General features: G+C 42.6%; 1 protein-coding gene across 11 annotated transcripts in view; it reads right to left on the bottom strand.

Annotated features, from left to right (window-relative positions):
* Positions 1-22,764, bottom strand: part of LOC137642382 (uncharacterized) — a 60,738-nt gene that overhangs the window by 8,710 nt on the left and 29,264 nt on the right. For all 11 annotated transcript variants that reach the window (XM_068374888.1, XM_068374885.1, XM_068374886.1 and 8 more), the window contains 3 exons: positions 18,649-18,755; positions 16,489-16,601; positions 7,225-7,474 (listed from right to left, as the gene is read on the bottom strand). In XM_068374888.1, the coding sequence (XP_068230989.1) occupies positions 7,225-7,474; positions 16,489-16,601; positions 18,649-18,755 (470 nt within the window). The remainder of the gene's footprint in view (positions 1-7,224; positions 7,475-16,488; positions 16,602-18,648; positions 18,756-22,764) is intronic.

The raw sequence follows: 22,764 nt of genomic DNA, 5'->3' as shown, positions 1-22,764 counted from the left end.
ATCGGTGAAATTGCTGGACGACGGAGGAAGTGATGTCCTTATAAGTACTTCCCCCCCAAGACATCAGGCGGCGTAGAGGGCTGATGAGACTAATCTTTGTATCGTTTCGGGCGTCGGAGGGTTCCTCTTGTTCTGGAACGGAGGGGCGCGTCGGCGGTCGGTGTATGGATCGCTACCTCTCGTCGTCGTTTGTTGCTTTTCTTCTCATTGGGCGCCTTGTTTTGAGGTGGCACTCTGGATCTGCCAGGTCCCGCGGAGGCAGTGTCGCTCCCTTCGAGAAACGTCGGTTTCACGCGGTCTATTGAGACCCAGTCTTCTTGGCCAAGCAGGTCGAGAAGGAAGGCTTTCGTCGTTTTCTTGATTACTCGGTAGGGGCCTCGATAAGGTCTGGTTAGCGGCTGTCGATGAGCGTCGACACAGACGAAAACACTCGCAGTCATCCAGGTTCTTTGGCTTGAAAAGCTTAGTTCTGTCCTGGTAAGTTTTAAGACATGGCCTGAATTTCCTGGCAATGTCCCTAAGATGATCCAGCTGCGTGTCGTCGGTTGATGTGGGAAAGAATTCGCCGGGGACTGCGAGCGCCTCTCCGTAAACCTTTTCGCCGGCGATGGCTCTCCATCTGCGCGAGGGGCGGTGCGAAGGCCGAGGAGTACCCAAGGAAGTCATGATTTCCAGTCCCCGTCAGTGCAGCTCGCCATCAGGGACGCCTTGAGGGCGCGATGACTTCGTTCGACCATGCCGTTTTCTGCGTTGTATGCCATGGTGCTGTGGAGAGTCGTTCCCATTAGGTTTGCCAGAGCGAGCCATATCTCCGACAGGAAAGCGGGGCCTCTGTCTGTCGTGATGTCGTCAGGAATGCCAAATCTGCTCATCCAGCTTGACAAAAGGGCTTCGGCGCATGCTTGGGTCGTAGCTTCGGTCATCGGCGATGCTTCCAATCACCTCGTGGAGCGATCGATGATTGTCAGCAGGTAGCGAGCAGATCCCGTAGGCGGCAACGGTCCCACGACGTCGATGTGTATGTGACCGAAACGTCTTTTCGGTTGGGGAAAATCACCTATCCCCAATTCGGTGTGGCGGCTGATTTTGCTTGATTGGCAGTTGATGCATGTCTTCGCCCATTCCCGGGCGTCCTTTTTGATCCCTGGACAGACGAACTTTTCAGACAGAAGGAGAGCAGTGGTGCGTCCCGAGGGGTGTGAAAGTCCATGGATGATGATGAATATTTTTCTTCTGCAGGAAGCTGGAATCCAGAGACGTGGGCGGCCGGTGCTGGTGTCGCAGAGGATAGTTACTCCTACTGGCCCGAGGGGAATCGCAGTTATCTTGAATGCGGATGGCCCTGTCAGGTGATCCTGGGCCTCTTGGTCGGTGCGCTGCTTGGCTTGGATGCGAGGTTGGCGTAATCGATTCCCAGGTGGATTGCGTCAATTTCAATCCTTGAAAGGGCGTCCGCGACTGGGTTTTTCTTTCCGGGAACGTAGCTTATGGTGCACTAGAATTCGGCGGTTGCTGCGAGATGACGTTGTTGTTGGGAGGATCATGCGTCTGTCGATTTTTTTAAGGCGTGTACGAGGGGATGATGGTCCGTCGCGATTGTGAAGGGTGTGCCCTCCAGGATGTGCCTGAAGTGGCGGACGGCGAGGTAGACAGCGAGGAGTTCCCTGTCGTAGGTGCTGTATCTTGTTTCGGCGGGTTTCAATTTCCTGCTGAAGAATGCCAGCGGTCGAAGAGAACCATCGACGAGCTGTTCCAGCACAGCCTCACAGACGACGTTGCTGGCGTCGGTCGTCAGTCGCAGGGGTGCGTTATCGTCGAAATAAGCCAGGGTGGTGGCTTTTGTGAGGCCGTCCTTTGTCCGGGTGATTGCGTTTTGTTGGGGAAAACCCCACTCAAGTTTCTTCGCCTTTCCCTTCAGAACGTCGTCAAGGGGTGTCAGGGTCTGTGCGACGTTGGGGATGAAGCGCCTGTAGTAATTGACCATCCCCAGGAAATCTCTGATGGCGTCCACCTTGGTTGTCATGGGTTTTACCCCGCACAAGGATACGCGATAACCGAGAAAGTCCACTCCTTCCGCGCCGAATGTGCATTTGTCGAAACGTACGACCAGGCCATTCTCCTGTAGGCGTTTGAGGACAGCGCGGACGTGCCTTCGGTGTTCCTCCTTGGTCTTTGAGAATATCAGGATGTCGTCGACGTAACAGACGCAGAATGGTATCCATTAGTCGTTGGAAGGTCGCCCCCGCATTGCGTAGACAGAAGGTTGAGTATGCGAAGGTATAGGATCCGAACGGTGTCACAATGGCAGTTTTTGGAATGTCCTCCAGAAATACGGGGACCTGGAAGTAAGACTTGAGAAGGTCCATCTTGGTGAAGTATTTCGCGTCATGCAACGCATTCGTCAGGTCTTGCATGTTGGGCAGGGGGTAGTGGTCGGGCGTTGTGATGAGGATGAGGCGCCTGTAGTCCCCGCAAGGTCTCCAGGTCCCGTCAGGCTTCTTTACCATGTGTAGGGGAGATGCCCAGGGGCTCGATGCTTTCTTACAGATACCCATGCTTTCCATGTCCTCAAAGGTGCGTTTGGCATCCTTCAGCTTCTGGGGCGGGAGGCGGCGGAATTTTGCGTAAGTAGGAGGTCCCATTGTCGTGATGTGGTGGTAGATCCCCTGCTTGGAGGGGGATCCCGGCGAGTGTCGGAGCTCGGGCTTGAAAACGTCAGGAAATTCATGCAGGAGGTCGGCGTAGGGCTGCGTCGTTACAGCGGATACGGATATTGTGGCAGGGCCGGCTCTTATGACGGAGGACTGGCAGGTTCCTGTGTCGATGAGGCGTTTCCCAGCAACGTCAACAAGTTGTCCGTGGTGAGCGAGGAAATCTGCACTGAGGAGGGGGCGACTGATGTCAGCGATAGCGAAGGGCCAGGAATACAAACGGCCCATGATAGATATCCTGAGGGTCCTGGTCCCATAACACCGTATGGGAGATCCGTTGGCGGCGACGAGTGAGGGGGCGTCTTTGCTGGGACCACGGTCTAGGTCGGCTTATGACGGCGGGAACGTTGACTGCATAGCGCTGGTGTCGACCATGAGTCTACGGTTGGAGACGGTGTCGCGGATATAGAAACCATTCTTGTTTTGGTTTCCTGCAGCTGCAATGGTGGTAGGTGGTCTCTTCTGGTGTCATCTTCTAGGGAAGTTGCACGGTGCTCTACATTTCTTGGCGTCGCTGCCGAACTGTTGGTGGTAGAAGCACCAGGCTGGGTTAGGCCTAGGGTTCGGACGTGTCGGTTGCGGTGGTTTTCTTCTTGCTAGAACGTTGATCTCGTCGTCGTCGTCGTCGTCAGGAGCTGTTGCTGAAGAGTCTATGGAAGAGCAGCTGAAGGAGGAGAACGAAGACGATACTGATGATGCCCCGAGGCGAGATGCTTTGGAGGCCTCATGGAGCTTCTGAGCCTTCGACAGGAGTTCGTTCATTGGAAGTGTGTCGGCGTCCGTCAATTGGGCCCTTACGTCCTGCGGTAGGCGTCGAATGAAAATCTCACGATAGGCTAATCTCGCGCCGTCGGCCGTTGTTGTCGGTTTCGGGGAGCATTAGCAGGCCGGTTAACTAGTCCCATGCCTCGACAGGAGAGGTGTCACCCATGGGTTTGCCGGCGAGGTCCAGGACTTTCTGTGCCCTTGCTGAAACGGAGAGTGAGTAGATACCGATGAGTTTCATTCTCAGGTCGTCGTAGGAAACTTAGCCAGCCTGGGCGTCGAGCCATGGGGAAATCTTGTCGAATACCTCCTCTGGGATGGAGGTGAGAACGATGTCGGCCTTGGCGCAGGAGTCGCTGAGCCTAGCGACTTGGAAGAGTATGTCCGCTCTCAGGAACCAGGAAGCGGTGTTTTGTTGAGAAAACGGCGGCAGCTTTACTTTGGGTGTGGAGGCGAGGCCGTTGGGCGTGATGGGCGGATTGAATCCGCCATTGTGGTCAGTCGACGAGTCGGCAAAGAGGTGGGAAGTTGATATGTCGGTTAAGCTCATCCTACTGCCTTACATGCACCGAGGTGTGGGAGCACCAAAGGCCGAAGCTCACACCTAAGGTAACGGAGTAAAAGAAGGTAGCACGGCCGTAATAAGTCCGTTAATGGCAAAGCCAAAACCGCTGATGCTACTTCAACTCCGGGGTCACCAGTTGTAAGGACAGTGAGACAAGCTTCACCAACGACAACTGACAGTTTATTCAAACATACGTGGGAATATAATACAGGGTGCGGACGGAAAAGTAGCATGCGCGAAGGCGCCAATTCGGCTTGAACTAACCGCCAAAATATGTGTTTTTACACACGCACAAACACTTGAATTACAAGTCAATAGAAATAGGTAATGAAATAATAAATACATGAAATTGTAGCTCTGAGGGAGCGGAATAAATATATACAGCCAGCCACAGTGTGGCGAAAGGAGAATTTAAATAAAATAGAAAATTCGGTGAAATTGCTGGACGACGGAGGAAGTGATGTCCTTACATTATCTTTAAAATTTCTGTTAACCCTTTAAATCTTATTTCATTATTTATGATTATTTATTTTTCAAATTTTAACATTGCTTTCAAAATACAATTCTAAGCAATTATTATTGAGAAAACTTTTTAGTATAAGAGTTAATTTTTGCATAAAACAGGTGGCACCTATAGGTGACGTTGGGCAATGAAACAACAAAATTTGTCAAAACCTGATTTTATTCATCTTTGAAATATGATACAGTACATGTAAATTCTTTATCCTTTCTGAATGATGCATGAAGATGGAAAATTAAGTATAATTCATATATTCAACACAAATTGTTCCACTGCAACATAAATTGTATAGCTGTCATTACCAAAAAAGTTAACCTACAACTCGAATATTACAATGCTACGATTCACCTTACTGAATAATCTGTTTTCTCTTATCGTTTTGTATGGAAATCATGCAGTGCTATGCTTTGCCTTATTGGGTAATATATCGCTATCCTTTTGTATGGAAATCATACCAACAGTGAATATGGAGAGCAACTTTGCATTTCTGACACCTGATTCGAGTTCGCTCATGACACTCTGCACATCTGCTTTGCTTGCAGGGCTCCTTTACATGTCCGCCATCCAGGTCTTTTCTCACCATTTTGTGCACTCTTTTGTCAACACTTCTACTGCTTGGACACCTCTTTGGTTGCGCTTTATAGGTTCCCAAAAACCCTTGTACAATAGAACGACGGTAGTCACAATAAGTCATTCTCGTATTTGCCACAACCTGGTGTATCTTCCAAGCATTGTGGCATGCTGCATCCAGTCCAAATGCAAATAAAGGGAACCACCATTTTTTTCCTCTAAATCCAACCCTCTGTCCTTGAATATTTTTATCAAATCTGTCTACTCCTCCCATGAATATATAGTATACTGAAATAGCTTTGGGACACTGTACACTGATTTTGGTTCGCTTTTTATTTATAACACCTACCCTCTCAACTTTAGCTACAGGATTCATACCATGGGATGTTGAAGCTAACGTAACAATACTGTTGTCATTCCACTGAATAACTGCAGTATTTTCTGTTGTTCTCATTGCCATTGAACCTCTTACCATTTTGTTCATTTGTTTAGATCTAGGAAGAGGACATTTCTCTATTCTGTTTTCTCTAATAGTTCCTGTACCTGCATGTCCCATTTCTGACAAAATGTCAAGAAGAGGCAAACCTGTGAAAAAATTGTTAAACTACAAACTGTAGTGATCTATATCTTTCGGCAACTTATGAAGAAGGTTCAGCACAACTGCAGCTGGGGAAGTTGGTTTGTTTTTGACCCCTCGTAAGGGATGAAGTAGATCAGATAACCTGATGGAGTGAATGCTGACCAGAGCTTATAACCAAATTGTATTGGCTTGCCAAGTATGAGCTGCTTTGTACTGTGCTTCCCATAATAGGGAACCATAGTTTCACCAATGGAGATATTACTTGTAAGCAGGTATTTTGAATTCTTGCCGAAAGATTCATTCAACATGTTGAGAGTATTGCCTAAGTTTCGCAAATTTGTCATGTTCTGGCAGATCGAAGTTGTCACAAGTATGAAGATATTGATGAATTTCAAGAAATCGTTTTCTCCCAATACTACTTGCAACAAGTTCATTATGAACATCTGATTTAGTTTCCCAAAACATTCTAATGTACCTAGGAGTCAGATACCCTGTCAATAGTAGAATAGATATATAGACCTTCATTTCTTCTTGGGTCACATTTAGCACACGATTTTTCTTCATAGCATATTTGTTGGACATTTCTACAAGAAGATTTATTATATTAGAATTATGTATAGCATCAAAACATTTCACAGGTGAATCTATTTCACCATCAAAATGTAGTCTCTGACGTATCTATTTCTTGCACAGAATAACCAATAAAATTTGGATTCTCCTTCCAATTTCTCTTCTTTCCTTTCAGTTTCCTACATTTACTACTCTTTTCTGATTCATTACTGTTATCTCTAATATCACTTCCATTTCTATCATTTACAAGAACATCACATTCAGGCAAAAGTTGTGCAGAGGTAAGATGATTCAGATTTCCTTTATTTTCATCATCAGAGTCTTCATCAGTTTCTTCAGCATCATTTGTTGGAATCTGGATAATTTCCTTTATTTCACCAGTTCTGAAGCTATTTTCTTTATTATCAAGTGTCATCATCTTTCTTAATTAATTCTAGAATCTCAGGAAGAGTCAAACTGAAACAAGAAAAGAAATATATGTATGCAATGGAAACTGTACTATATAGTTACTGTAATGCCTAATGTAACCTACAGGTGACATTCAAAGAATTTGTTTGATTATCTTCATGCTTTCCAATATGCATTTTGATTTTGAACATGCTTGTATCTTCATTAGATATTCATGAGTGGGAAAACAGTTACGAAGAACTCTTCACTTACCTCTTGATTCTGCAGGAACTCATTGTAGTGGAATATTTGAAGGATAAAAAAAGGGAAATTAATCTCCTTTGCACAGCTGTAAAAACTAAAGTAAACAAAAGATATCCAGATATCTCTGAAAAATAGAAAATGGAAGTGTGAAGGATCATAGAAAATGAATTATTAGGGTAGCTTCTATAACTGGGGAATAACTATGAATATAATAAAAATCTGTCACCTCTAGGTGACATTGGGATTTCTTGGGATAGTTAATAATAATGAGTATAGTAACTTCAATACTTACATATCAAAATCCTTTCCAGAAGAAGCAACTTGTGATATTTTAGAATCCAGCATAAAATCATCCCGTTTTACTCGCTTAGACTCTATTGGGTCTTGCTGTATGCTGATTGGCTCATCATAATCAAATGGTTCTTCTTTTACTTTGATAGATTCGTCACATTCCTGCTCCTCCTTTAGGTAAACTGTCTCAGTGATCGGCTCAATTACTTCTTCCTTGATGTAGAATGAATCCATTTTTGTTGTCCCACGAGCTGTCAAAAGAAAGAAGTTCAAATGATTATTAGCTTGTGGTTGAAAGGTTTCCTTTAATTTCTAAATAATGACTTTTCAATCAAATATTGATAGTGTTTATAGTGACGGAAGATGAAAAAAACTGGCCTAATGATCATGTAATTTATATGTTGATTTTTTTTAATTCTTTATGAAAGCATAGGTTGCTACCCAAATAATGTTTTACAGTTTTACTTTTAAATGCACATTACTGTACATAACCTGAAAATCTCTACAAATACCAGAACTTTTCTCTGGTTTTGTTCACCAAAAGAGGCTAATAAATGCCATCCTGAAGATCATAATTTCAGAGTACTTAAGAATAACATGATAATACTGTACTTGAGTAAGTAAAAAGTGAAGAGAAATTTCTATCATCAATAGACATTTGGTATAACTCTTTCATAATACTGTAATCCCTGTTGTTATTGAGAGAATATACACATTCCAATACCCTGTATATTTGGTATTTATTTATGTATGATCACCCTACTCAAGAAACATTTTGATTATGTTCTAGTTTTACCTCTGCTATTGATTTTTGGTTAGTTATCTTTAAATCACCATACCAAAATAAAGGTTTTTGATGGTACAATATACACTGTATTTCATTACCTCAAGATTATTTCTGTATACTGTATTTGCTTTAAAAATTCCTTTAATTTTTTTTAATAAGAGTTGTCAATCTATCTTAGAATGTGGGACTGTGGCTACTGAAACTGAGGCTGTTATACCACAGTCTTGCTTCTACAACAGGACAAGAATCTTTGGAATATCAGTCAGCAGTGTTGCCTTTTCATAGGTACCTCAATTTCTTGAAGATGTCTTCTATATGGGGGATAGTGATGTCTTTCCTGCCTGACAGCTGTAAAGGCTCCTCGACCATGAGGTGCCATTATAAACCTTAATTGGAAGTTAATGAAGAAAAGTTTATTTTATTTTGATGTGCCTCTTCGCCATTCGCCAACCAAAGCACAACCATGCACCTTAAATGTAAACTTGTCAGAAAGGAAATGGAAAATTTACATAAACTGACTGACCAATAATGGGCAGAGGGAAAAAAGAGGCTAAATGGAGTCAAGTGAACTAACACCAACTTTCGCAAAAAAAAACAAAAAACAGGTAAGGTAGGACTTCAAAGGAACCTTAGCGCAAACAATACATGAATAAAGTTGTTCGTAGATTTTTTATGGACAAGGGAACCCCAAAGATTCCCCTTTAAAATGGAAAGTATCCTGTTATCTTAAATAACCCAAGTAGCTTGTTCTTTGGGTCCTCCAAAAGGAACAAGTAAGAATTAAGAGAAAGGTTAAACAAATAAAAGTTAAGTTAAAGTTGCGGGTTTTAGGTCTCCACTGAGACGATTTACATCGTTCTCCTCGGGCGACCGTTAGCCAGCAGGGACTATCACTAGTCCCCTCTAACCTCTCCCCCAGGCGCCACCCTGGGAGTACCCCCCCCCCCCCCCCCGGTAGAAGGTCTCACGGTATTCGCATCCCTGGCGGGGACCGAACTCGAGACCTCTGCAATAGACGTCCGCGACGCTACCAACCTTGCTATCCGGAGCTATAAAGAGCTTCATTCCCAGGGTAATTATGAAAACTGGATAGCAAGTTGCACGATGGGAGTGAATTTGTGTGTATTTATGATTCATAGTGATTTACATCAGATTAGAAGTGGATTTCATTGCCCCTATTAAAGGTTTAAAGGTTGTTCATGAATGGCAGAGGCAAGGGACAGTGACACTGACCTATCAAGCAGGACAATATCCTAGAGACTGACCATATGCATCATACAATCAGCGCCCAAGCCCCCTCTCCACCCAAGCTAGGACCAAGGAGGGCCAAGCAATGACTGCTGATGATTCAGCAGATAGACCTAAAGGCTCCCCCAAACCAACCATCTTTAGCCCACAAGGATGGTGAGGTTGCAGCGACCAAAGAAACTATCAAGCTTGAGCGGGATTCGAACCCCAGTCTAGCGTTCACCAGTCAGGGCCGTTACCACATAGTCATGCTGAGTTGGGTTAAATTAAGCTATTATGCACCCCTGAAATTACTTGACTGATAGACATCTGCACTAGTTTAGGTGGGGACCATGACCCATTCAAGTAAAGACAATTAGATCGAGTAAGGATAAGTTAGTACAAAGTTAGTAGGTTGGCCAGGGCACCAGCCACCTGTTGAGATACTACTGCTAGAGAGTTATGTGGTTCTTTGACTAGCCAGACAGTACTGCATTGGATCCTTCTCTCTAGTTACAGTTCACTTTCCCTTTGCCTACACATACACCGAATGGTCTGGCCTATTCTATACAGATTCTCCTCTGTCTTCATTCACCTGACAACACTGAGATTACCAATCAATTCTTCTTCACCCATGGGGTTAACTACTGCACTGTAATTGTCCAGTGGCTACTTTTCTCTTGGTAAGGGTAGAAGAGATTTTTTAGCTATGGTAAGCAGCTCTTCTAGGAGAACACTCCAAAATCAAACCATTGTTCTCTAGTCTTGGGTAGTGCCATAGCCTCTGCACCATGGTCTTCCACTGTCTTGGGATAGAGGTCTCTTGCTTGAGGGTACAATTGGGCACACTATTCTATCTCTACTAAAGTTTTCATAGTTTATATAGGTAATATTTATTTTAATGTTAGTTCTTAAAATATATTATTTTTCCTTGTTTCCTTTCCTCACTGGACTATTTTCCCTGTTGGGGCCCCTGGGCTTGTAGCATCTTGCTTTTCAAGCTAGGGTTGTAGCTTGGCAAGTAATAATAATAATAATAATCCTTATAATTTTCTTTGATACATTATCTTCTATAAAAAACTGCAAGATTATCAATGATGACACATCAAGTAATGCTCTACTTTTGCAACTGGTTATGTAGCATGATTAATGCATATCTGCAATCAGTCCATCCATCCATATACCAAGGCACTTCCCCCAATTTTGGGGGGTAGCCGACACCAACAATGAAACAAAACAAAAAGGGGACCTCTACTGTCTATGTTCCTTCAGCCTAATCAGGGACCCAACCGAGTTCAGCTGGTACTGCTAGGGTGCCACAGCCCAACCTCCCACATTTCCACCACAGATGAAGCTTCATAATGCTGACTCCCCTACTGCTGCTACCTCCGCGGTCATCTAAGGCCCCGGAGGAAGCAGCAGGGCCTACTGGAACTGCGTCACAATCGCTCGCCATTCATTCCTATTTCTAGCACGCTCTCTTGCCTCTCTCACATCTATCCTCCTATCACCCAGAGCTTTCTTCACACCATCCATCCACCCAAACCTTGGCCTTCCTCTTGTACTTCTCCCATCAACTCTTGCATTCATCACCTTCTTTAGCAGACAACCATTTTCCATTCTCTCAACATGGCCAAACCACCTCAACACATTCATATCCACTCTAGCCGCTAACTCATTTCTTACACCCGTTCTCTCCCTCACCACTTCGTTCCTAACCCTATCTACTCGAGATACACCAGCCATACTCCTCAGACACTTCATCTCAAACACATTCAATTTCTGTCTCTCCATCACTTTCATTCCCCACGACTCCGATCCATACATCACAGTTGGTACAATCACTTTCTCATATAGAACTCTCTTTACATTCATGCCCAACCCTCTATTTTTTACTACTCCCTTAACTGCCCCCAACATTTTGCAACCTTCATTCACTCTCTGACGTACATCTGCTTCCACTCCACCATTTGCTGCAACAATAGACCCCAAGTACTTAAACTGATCCACCTCCTCAAGTAACTCTCCATTCAACATGACATTCAACCTTGCACCACCTTCCCTTCTCGTACATCTCATAACCTTACTCTTACCCACATTAACTCTCAACTTCCTTCTCTCACACACCCTTCCAAATTCTGTCACTAGTCGGTCAAGCTTCTCTTCTGTGTCTGCTACCAGTACAGTATCATCCGCAAACAACAACTGATTTACCTCCCATTCATGGTCATTCTCGCCTACCAGTTTTAATCCTCGTCCAAGCACTCGAGCATTCACCTCTCTCACCACTCCATCAACATACAAGTTAAACAACCACGGCGACATCACACATCCCTGTCTCAGCCCCACTCTCACCGGAAACCAATCACTCACTTCATTTCCTATTCTAACACATGCTTTACTACCTTTGTATAAACTTTTCACTGCTTGCAACAACCTTCCACCAACTCCATATAACCTCATCACATCCCACATTGCTTCCCTATCAACTCTATCATATGCTTTCTCCAGATCCATAAACGCAACATACACCTCCTTACCTTTTGCTAAATATTTCTCGCATATCTGCCTAACTGTAAAAATCTGATTCATACAACCCCTACCTCTTCTAAAACCACCCTGTACTTCCAAGATTGCATTCTCTGTTTTATCCTTAATCCTATTAATCAGTACTCTACCATACACTTTTCCAACTACACTCAACAAACTAATACCTCTTGAATTACAACACTCATGCACATCTCCCTTACCCTTATATAGTGGTACAATACATGCACAAACCCAATCTACTGGTACCATTGACAACACAAAACACATATTAAACAATCTCACCAACCATTCAAGTACAGTCACACCCCCTTCCTTCAACATCTCAGCTTTCACACCGTCCATACCAGATGCTTTTCCTACTCTCGTTTCATCTAGTGCTCTCCTCACTTCCTCTATTGTTATCTCTCTCTCATTCTCACCTCCCATCACTGGCACCTCAACACCTGGAACAGCAATTATATCTGCCTCCCTATTATCCTCAACATTCAGCAAACTTTCAAAATATTCCGCCCACCTTTTCCTTGCCTCCTCTCCTTTTAACAACCTTCCATTTCCATCTTTCACTGTCTCTTCAATTCTTGCGCCAGCCTTCCTTACTCTCTTCACTTCTTTCCAAAACTTCTTCTTATTCTCTTCATATGACTGACCCAATCCCTGACCCCACCTCAGGTCAGCTGCCCTCTTTGCCTCACGTACCTTGCGCTTTACTTCCACCTTTTTCTCTCTGCAATCAGTGCACAGTGTAAAACATACATATTCTTGTGTTTCACTCCCTGCCAAAACCACTGTTTGTTATTGTAGCCATAATTGTTTAGATATTGCTTTACCTGTACATAAGCCTGCTGAAACAGGCACTGGTACGGATGTGTTTGTAGCAAGCTTCGCATCAGTAACTGACAAGCCACTCCTTTGAAACTTTGTGATTCTTCCTGTGATCGGAGGACTTCCGCTCGTGTCTATCTACATTATTATTATTATTATTATTATTATTATTATTATTATTACTTGCTAAGCTACAACCCTAGTTGGAAAAGCAAGATGCTTTGAGCCCAAGGGCTCCAATAGGGAAAAATAGCCCAATGAGGAAAGGAAATAAGGATATAAATGAATCACAAGAGATGTACTGTAATGAACAATATAAAATATTTTAAGAACAGTAACAACATTAATGTAGATCTTTCATATAAGACTATAAAAACTTAAAAAAAAAAAACATGAAGAAGAGAAATAAGGTAGAAAATTTACCCAAATGTACCCTCAAGCAAGAGAACTCTACCCCAAGACAGTGAAAGACCACAGTGCAGAGGCTAGGGTACTACCAAAGACTAGAGAACAATGGTTTGATTTTGGAGTGTCCTTTTCCTAGAAGAGCTATTTACCATAGCTGAAGCCTCTTCTACCCTTACCAAAAGGAAAGTAGCCACTGAACAATTATTGTGCAGTAACTAATCTCATGAGTGAAGAAGTATTCTTTGGTAATCTCAGTGTTGTCAAGTGTATGAGGACAGAGGAGAATGTGGAAAGAATATGCCAAACTATTCAGTGTATGTGTAGGTCAAGGAAAAATGAGTCGTAACCAGAGAGACGGATCCAATGTAGTAATGTCTGGCCAGTCAAAGGACCACATAACCCTCTAGCGGTAGTATGTCAACGGGTGATTGGTGCCCTAGCCAACTTTTCACCAAGATATTCAGTACCACGTTCTGCTTGGGTTCCAAAGAGGAATTCTCCAAGTTTACCACGACCTCCACAACACAGTAAAAGTTGAGAAGCATGGCCAGATGTTGAAGGGTACCCACCAAGTCTGCCAGTACTAGCCAGTCATCTAGACAGCATAGAAGACAAATACAATTGACGTGCGCCCAAGTTGAACTAGAGTGAACATTCAAGTGAAAACTTGACGGGCTGTCGATAGACTGAAGCACAGCACCCGAAAAGAGTACTGTATAACTTTCCATGCAGATTGAATCTTAGGTACTTCTTTGAAGTCAAATAGATAGGGATCTGGAAGTTCTATATCTTTTACATCCCGCATAATCATGTGGTCTGGACCAGATCCCATAGGGAGCTTACCTGGAGAGCTAGCCTGTAGACTCGTGAAGTCTAGTGAGACCACAGTGACAAAGCACTGGTAGCAGGTGGATTGTATGATTAACTGCGAGTTCCAAAGAACTCTGCTCTGCAGAGCCAAAGCACTCTGGCAACCAGTCACACTGGAAATAGATTAGGATCGCAACTCGCTACAGGCATGCTAGCTTGTGTCTCTTGCTCCAACTCGTGAGACAGAGTCAGCACAGGTAACTGCGCATGTTGGAGATTCATGGAGTCTCTGACAAGCCACACTGGCACTTACAAGTAACCTGCTTGCTAACTTGCTATGAGAGGAGAACGCGCTGTGGGAGTCCTCTCGTGAGTCCTACCCAGCAGATCCTCGGATGGAAGAGGATCTGCTGCTGGTAAAGGTTTAGCCCAAACTCCTTTGGTCCAGTCAGTCTCCATCCTTAGACTGAGCTGATAAGTGAAGGTAATTAGGTAGGGATCTCCAGGTCAACCGGCAAAGGATGACATTTCAAAGGCTAGAGAGACACCCTAAGTGACCACTCTTAGAATGTGTCTAAGTGCAACTACTACATCGGTATCCTGCCTGTTAGAGCTCTTAGAAAGTAAAAGCATTTCCTATAATAATACAATATAAACTTGATGGATTCATTTACCTTTTTGCCCACTAAATAACCCTCTTCTTTACTTCATGCTGTACTTGCCGGAAGAAAAAGGGGGAAGTGTTACTCCCGAGCAGAAAGTATACAATATATTAAGAGTAGTTGAAAGGTATGCGACCGATAGCGAACAGGAGAGCGATCGGTCACAAACAACCTCTCCAGTAAAGAGCTACGACTTGAGAACATTTACTATGTCATACCACTATCTTAAAGTCATGCAAACCACTAGTAGTACATCTAGTATAGCTCTACTGAGAGAGCGTACTAGAGAAAAGGAGCTACTGAACAGCGAGCAATTGCTAAACAGATCAACAATAACAGCTCAGGTGGAAAAAGGATAACTTTCACCTTTGGTGCCATGATCCAGACTTGCTGTGAGCTTTGATCACGTTGCGAAGTGTTGAGAGATGCTTGCTACAATCAAAACTCTCAGATGAAAGGATAGCTTTCACCTTTGGCGCCGCAATCAAGAGTAGCTGTGAACTTGAATCACGTCTCGAGCCTGCATTGCGAGGCGTTGAGAGAACAGCAGTACAACCGAAACTTTAAGGTGAAAGGAAAGCTTCCGCCTTTTACACTGCAATCCAGGATCGCTGTGAGGCTAGGTCATAAGGCACTGAGAAATCTCTTGTTTCAAACTAACCTCTCAGGTGAAAGAATAGCTTTAACCTTTGTCACATTGATCCTTGCTCGCTGTGAGCTTGAATTACAAGGCAGTGAGAGATTGCTTGCTTCAAACAAAACTTTCAGGTGAAAGGAAAGTTTTCACATTTTGATAACGTGATCCAAGATTCCATTGGCCTAAGAAGATCATGTCGCAAGCCTTGGTTGTGAGGCGTTGCCTGATCACTTGTCCAAGCCAAACTCTCAACTGAATGTATAGCTTTCCCCTTTGGTGCCACCAGACACTGAGACAGCTGCTATGATCTTGGAGCTCCGAAAAGCTAGAGCAATCTCACGTAGGAAATGAGAGAATGCTTCTGAACTGCCTGGATTGATAACCTACCAGGATAGGGCAGCAGTTTGCGGTAGTGACTGCGTCCGCCTTGCCAAGCTCAGATGGAGAAAAAGGAAAGAATTGTTCTCAATTAAAAGGCTAGCTTCAACTTGAGTGTTCCTCCTAAATAAATAAAAGCAATTTGATCGCTGACCAAGTCAGGCGATCGGATCGCGAAGCAAACACTTTCAATGAGCGAGGCTGAAAACTGAATCTACAGCACTCGCTAAGATGCAATGATCTTCCTAATCGTGTTGTTGAATCAGTAGAACTTCAAAAGTTCAAAGTTGGAGCAAATGCTTTTTTGTTGACCAGGCGGACATGAGTCTTTTTATAGTTTATATATGACATATTTGTTTTTGACGTTGTTAATAGTTTATATATGACATATCTGTTATGACGTTGTTACTTTTTTTAGAATGATTTACTGTTAATTTGTTCTCTTCAGTTATTTATTTCCTTATTTCCTTTCCTCACTGGGCTATTTTTCCCTATTGGAGCCCCTGGGCTTATAGCATCTTGCTTTTCCAATTAGGGTTGTAGCTTGGATAGTAATAATAATAATAATAATGTGTCCGACGACAGATTGCCGTACACAGTTGGAAACAGAATTCCTCTATTCCTCATAGAGGTTCCCTGATCCTAAGGTTTCAGGGAGGTAGAGGCAACAACTCAGGCCTGGCAGGGGATCACCTTTAGCCAACCTAAAGTGTTAATGGAGCCATGATATTAATCAAGTCTTTAACTCGAGGACAATATCTCCGAGAAATTAATATGTCAACCACAACCGAGATCAGAGTGGAGAAGGTACGAGTGAGCATGGGGTCGGGTGTTGCATCTCCTCGCTACCACTGGTAACAACCGGAACAGTTGGTAACACCTCATTAACATTTTTCAAAGTTGTATGCCAGCTTGTGCTGATTTCTTCTATCTAAAGAATGGTTTGTATTTGTGTTGGAACAAATAGAATTTGTTGATTGTTACCTGCAATTACATCGCTGTTGCATCTGGGTAAGTTCATGTGAGCCAGATTTGCTAAACTGTTGTCACTATCATGATGATCCATTAAGTAGGTCACGCAAATCCTTCCACCACTCCTTTAAAATTAGAATATAATTAATTACATCTATTCGGGAATAGGATACCTACTATTTAAAGAGGAAACAACTACAGTATATCTAATGTTAAAATTTTTTCAGCATACTATGTAGATAACACATGTTGACAATTTATTACCAATGCAAAAGGAGTGAGGTAGTACCATAAATATACTACCACTAAATGCCGAATGACCCATACTGGCCAATGGTACTACTTATATCAAGACCTCCGCCATCTTGGGAAGGTACGGGTTAGGCAGTGGCCAGTAACAGTTTCTCTTATAATATGTGGTTACAGTTTTCATATTTACCAAGCTTATTTCAATATGTTACACTGAATATTCTGTACAACTAAAAATTATCATTCATTCATTATCAGAGAATTTTAATAAACAAAGAGAGGCATTATAAGTAACTGGTAAGTCATTGTGAACTTCTGACAATGTCACATGTAGGCAAAACTAAATAAAGAACAAACATGTGCCTCAAGAAATACACTACAAATATCTACATAACCTCAGCTGAAAATTATGAGAACTATAGTTCTCTCAAAAAGTTGAGCAATACATTTTGAGGAGGTTATCCATAAATGTTAAAAATATACAAAACACTACAATACAAAAACCAAAAATAATATGACAACAATAATTATATTGTACAATGTCCTCTTTTTCCATTCACAAACATTTAAAAAATGACATTTGAAAGTAATTTTTATTTTTCCAACTATACAAATCTGAGTTTACTATGGATAAGTGTTTCATCACGAACTGGAGTTAGTCATACAGTAAAAACTTTTCTGAGAGGTATCGACAACCCTGCGCTAGTTAGCTGGGGATGAGGCTAAGTGTTACGTTTCCCCATCCCTTTGAATCGGCGATGTTGTAGGAAAGACCATACAACTCACTAACCCTCTTTGCAGATGCAAGTGTGACCATCTTGATAGTCAAATCATGATCTGATGCTTGAATCCACAGTTCATAAGGAGCTCGTTTCAGGGAACGTAGTACTTTCACTACGTTCCAAGAAGGCGGTCTCACTTCTGGCTAAGGGAAGGTAAGCTCAAAACTCCGTATGGGCTTACGCAATTCCATCAAGGAAGAAATTTCAACTCCATTCAGTCTAACCACAAGGCTCACAGCTGAGTGGTAGGTAGCCTTTACCACCGAGACTGAGCAGTTTTTCCTCCTGGAGCTATAAAAAAAAAAAAAACTCCGCGATTAGGTGAACTGCATCATGGCTCTGAGTGGAAAGATACCAACAACAAACAATGGTCTACATTGCCTGGTAGACGACGATAGAAGACCTTCTGAGGTACCCAGACATCCGTTCTGCCACTGTGTGCAAAAAATCTCTCTGCAAGAGATGCTGGATAACTTCCAGAGATGAAGTTGTATGAATACGACTGTCTTGTGAAAGACCTCTGAGTGTGGTTGCTGAAGGAGATCATGGAGGAGAGGAAGCTCCCTTGGAACCTCTGTCAGCAGAGGTAGAAGGTAGGATACCATTCTGCTTGCTGTCACAGGGGTGCTATTAGTCTTTAATAGATTGTGGATGACCTCACCTTGTTGGGGAGTCTCCCCAATAGGCAGAACAAGGGAAATGCATAGACATCTAGGTTGTCCCCAGGTCTTTGAAAGGCATCCTGGAAGGCAGCCTGTAGTTTTACGGCCAGTTCGATAGGAATGAATTCAAAAGAGAAAGACAATATGTCTGCACTCGACGGTAGACAAAACAAAAGTGAGGGATCTCAGTGGGTGAGTGCGTGAGAGGAGTTTGTTACAGTATATTCCCCACTACTCCTAGCTAATTAGCGTAGGGTTATCGACACCTCGTGTGAAAGATTTCATAGCTAAAGTCAGCTTGCGTTGAAACGTATATCCATAATAAAGAACAAAGGTTTGTATTTGTATTGGAACAAAGATTATTAGAACTAACTGACATTGGCGGGCTGCATTACACACAAAAATACATATCAGGCAGGCTTAATTTGTACCCATGAAAATACTCAACAAAATGATGATAATGCAGGTGAGAAACTGACTCAGAGGCTGGTGCATGAGAGCCGGCTTCCGCACATCCTAAGGGATCAAGGGCAGCAGCAACAGCAGCCTGTTTGGAAGTTGCTACTTTTCTTGGTTTTCTGGACTTCTGTAAGAAAACAATTTTCAATGTTATAAGAATTTATATCAAGATACAGTACACAGGCTAAACTAAAACATCTCATATTTTGGAACATTTAACCCTTTTACCCCCAAAGGACGTACTGGTACGTTTCACAAAAGCCATACCTTTACCCCCATGGGCGTACCGGTACGTCCTTGAAAAAAAATGCTATAAAATTGTTTTTTTTCATATTTTTGATAATTTTTCAAGAGAATGAGACCAACCTGACCTCTCTATGACAAAAATTAAGGCTGTTAGAGCAATTTAAAAAATATATACTGCAAAATGTGCTGGGAAAAAAATAACCCCCTGGTGGTTAAGGGTTGGAAATTTCCAAATAGCCTGAGGGTAAAAGGGTTAACATGACAAATTTAGGAATAAAATTGGGGGAAGTGCCTTGGTATATGTATGTATGTATGTGATACAAACCTGGAGCTCTTTAGACTGGAGATATATTTCGATGAAAGCTGAAACTAGCTGTTAAAATTTTTGCGAGGTGTAACTACCCTCTGCTAGTTAGGGGAGGGGGGACTGGGGGTAGACCAGCCGCCCTGCTCACACCTGCACTAGTAACTGAACGTCACTTTGCAATTGTGGCAAGTGATGGTGATGGTGGTGCCACTGATCTTTAAAAAAGACTGGATCGAGCTTCGTTTCTTAAGTGCAGCGAGGTTGAAATTTTGGCAGCCATATTAGCTGTATCCACATCGCAATCAATAGAAGGGCGTATTATTGTCATCAATATTTTCGTATGCTCTATGTTGTAAATTTATTACGACTTTTTGAAAGAAATGCAGTAACCAATTGAGTTTAAACCAGGTCACCCTTGGTTTTGACTTCTTTATACAGTACAGTTTAAACAACACGGACAAGATTATCTTGAGGTTCAGGCCGAGTAGTCGTGGCCTCAACAACCCACACATAAGTACGATCAAAATCAGCTTGTTAATCAATTAGTCTGCTGAAGTTTTCTGCTTTGATGAAATTTATAGAGAAATTCACAAGGCCTGGGACTGCAGCGATTGAAAAACTTTCTGTGCTTCAAATACAGTGATACCTCGGTACTCGACCATAATCCGTTCGAGATCCGTGTTCGACCTCCGATTTGTTCGAGTACCGAATTTTTTTTCCCCATAAGAAATAATGGTATATATTCTATTCCGTTCCCAAGCACTCGAACAGGCCCAAAATATTAATAAAACGTGTACCTAAACAACAATAATTATCTAAATGTGTATGAAATTGGTCAGAAAATCCTATAAAACAATTTTAAACCATTTACTGTACTAAAATAAAACAATTTTAAACCATTTTCTGTACTGTAGTGAACATACCTTTGAGCAGCGGTTCGATGGCATACAGGGATGGATGTGGAGAGGATGGAAGGGGGAGGTTACTGCTTGGAAGGAGAGTCCCCTTCCATGATGTGGCGGGGTAGTTCTCCTTCAGGAGTTGTTTCTCTCTCCAATGAAAGGGTGGGCAGATCTATTTCAGGGGTTTCTTCTCTTCTTTGTCTCTTCTTTGGAGGAGAAACAGGCTTTGATGTAGCAGCTTTCTTTTCTTTTGTGAAAAACTGGTCTATTGTTAATTGTTTCTTCCTCCTCTGCAGTATTCTTCGAAAATGATACATGACACTATCATTAAACATATGCACTGCCCGGTTTGCTACTGCAATTTCTGGGTGGTATTTTTCAGCAAAAGCCTGCACATCTGCCCACTTGGAACAAATTTCATTGATGAGAGAACTTGGAACATCCTCCCTTACCTCATCCTCTTCTGAAGATTCCTGCTTAGTTACCGCCGTAACTCCCGTTGCAACATTCGCCTTCTTAATCATTTCTTTATGCTTTAAAAACGTAGAAATGGTCGACTTCGCCATTCCGTATTCTACCGCTAAATCGGACACTCGTACACCATTCTCATATTTCGCTATAATTTCCTTCTTCAACTCGATCGTTGTTCGCACTGTTTTCCTCTTCTCCTTCCCCTTAACACTCATTACTTTCTTGGGACTCATTATGAAAGCTAAAAAAGCAATTAAAAGCACTGAAAATCACTAAATCACAACGAATGCTGATCGCGCGTTGTCTGAGTGACGCTCTCGAGAGAACTGATGCTTCCCGAACAAGCGAGAGTGGCCGAGATGGCGCGATCATCACAAAGCCCATGCGGTCGTCACGTGTTCGGCTGGTCGAGTACCGAATTTTTGGTCGAGCACCGCAGCAAAAATTTCTCGAAAATTTTGGTCGAACTCCGAATTGTTCGAGTATAGAGTCGTTCGACTACCGAGGTATCACTGTAAATGGTTTTGTTTCTACAAGATGTTTGTACACCTCCTACCTACAGACAGATAAAAAATGCAGCATTTATGATGCTTCTATTCTGACCTTCAATAGTCAATGTGTTATCAATACCTTCCAAGATGCTGGTCGTATCTTGCCTGGAACAATTTCCATTATGTCCACTGATGCTGCTTCTCATCAGAAGGTATTTGTATGTAGCAGTAAACTGCTGAAATGTTGGATTATCGTTGCAATCACCTGCATATCTAATTTTACCAAAGAAAAGCTCAAGGTAATCTTGACTCGACTTATATGCTAACAGATACTTCAATGGTGCATCTTCTTTTTCAACCAGAGCACATAAAAGACCTTGAACACTTGATGCAAACAAGAAAACCAACAAAAGCTGTATACCATTCTGTTGCATGCATGTGCTCTCCATGCGTCTTTAAGACCCCTGACATATTCAAAACTTTGATCCAAGAATGGGTCCCAAGAGCTCTTATTCCCCACTCTAAGTGTTGATTTATATCTTTTGGCGAATGGATTTTGTGAATTGAGTACTGTACTTATATCAAACGGTCTGTCAAATGTTCTTATGAACTTTACAGTTGCTTTGCATCCTTCAAACTGTTGAAGTTGAAGATGATAGGCACAGTACTCAATTGCATCTGCCACACTTGAACTCAAAGTTTGTGCTGCAAGATTCACCTTCATTTCTTGCTAACATTTGATACGTGAAAACTTCAGCTTGTTACCAAGTCAAAGTCCCTCTTCACCTTGCAGCTTTTGAACAATGTACTGTCAAAAAACCTTGCCACCATCCTTATCAACTATCGTTACATCTTGGGCAAGCGTATTCTAATTAACTTTACCAAGTGGCACACAGGGAAAATAATGGTCAGCAAAGCTACAAACGAAAGAATGGTTTGGTGGCGCCATACGGTGGCGATTGGCCGAACTATTTACAGTACGTTAGGAGAGTCGAGTTGTTTTACCTCTTTAACGACTCTCCTATTTTTCTTGCCACTTTCCCTCTCAAAGTGAAAGGCTATTCGGGGTGTAAATAGCTATGAGATGTGTCAAGATACGTCCTTACGCGATATCCCTTGGAGAAATTTAAGGGATACTCGCTCCAGGAGTTAGAATTCTGGGTACCTTCGGTAAATTCTGGGATATATCACTGTAGTCACATATAACTTAGGAAGCTACTAATGAAGGAACTTCTATCAGGACGACATGGCTCTTTCACCCAAAAATAGATTTTGAGCAAACCGTTTTCTAATTAACTTTACCAAGTGGCATGCATCTAACAAAACATGCCCTTTTTTTCTCAGTTTTCAGGGGATGTGGGAAGTATGTCTGTAAATTTTCTGGTTGCAAGCAGGTACCAAGCTCATTCAGCATCTAGAAGAGGTAAGAAGGCTTATCACAAGTTAAAAATGCCCCCTTAACTCCAGTCTCAGTTAGTCGTTCTATGCAACTTTTCACGATGTTAGCACGCTCTTCACCACTCAATCCATTCACTAAAAAGTAAGCAAGGGGAAACTTCTAAGACCCATTGATGCACGCTGCCATTAAGACTGGAGCATCTTCTGCTTTTGGTAACGATCATCTTCTACACCATTTCCAACATCAACAAATCCTCAGTACTTCTCACTATAAAATGCTTGTAATTTAATATTTGCTAAATTTACACCTAACAACTTGAA

This window comes from Palaemon carinicauda, chromosome 6 (assembly GCF_036898095.1).
Source record: "Palaemon carinicauda isolate YSFRI2023 chromosome 6, ASM3689809v2, whole genome shotgun sequence".
In the NCBI taxonomy this organism is placed as follows: domain Eukaryota; kingdom Metazoa; phylum Arthropoda; class Malacostraca; order Decapoda; family Palaemonidae; genus Palaemon; species Palaemon carinicauda.
This window is presented reverse-complemented; position numbering and strand designations above follow the sequence as displayed.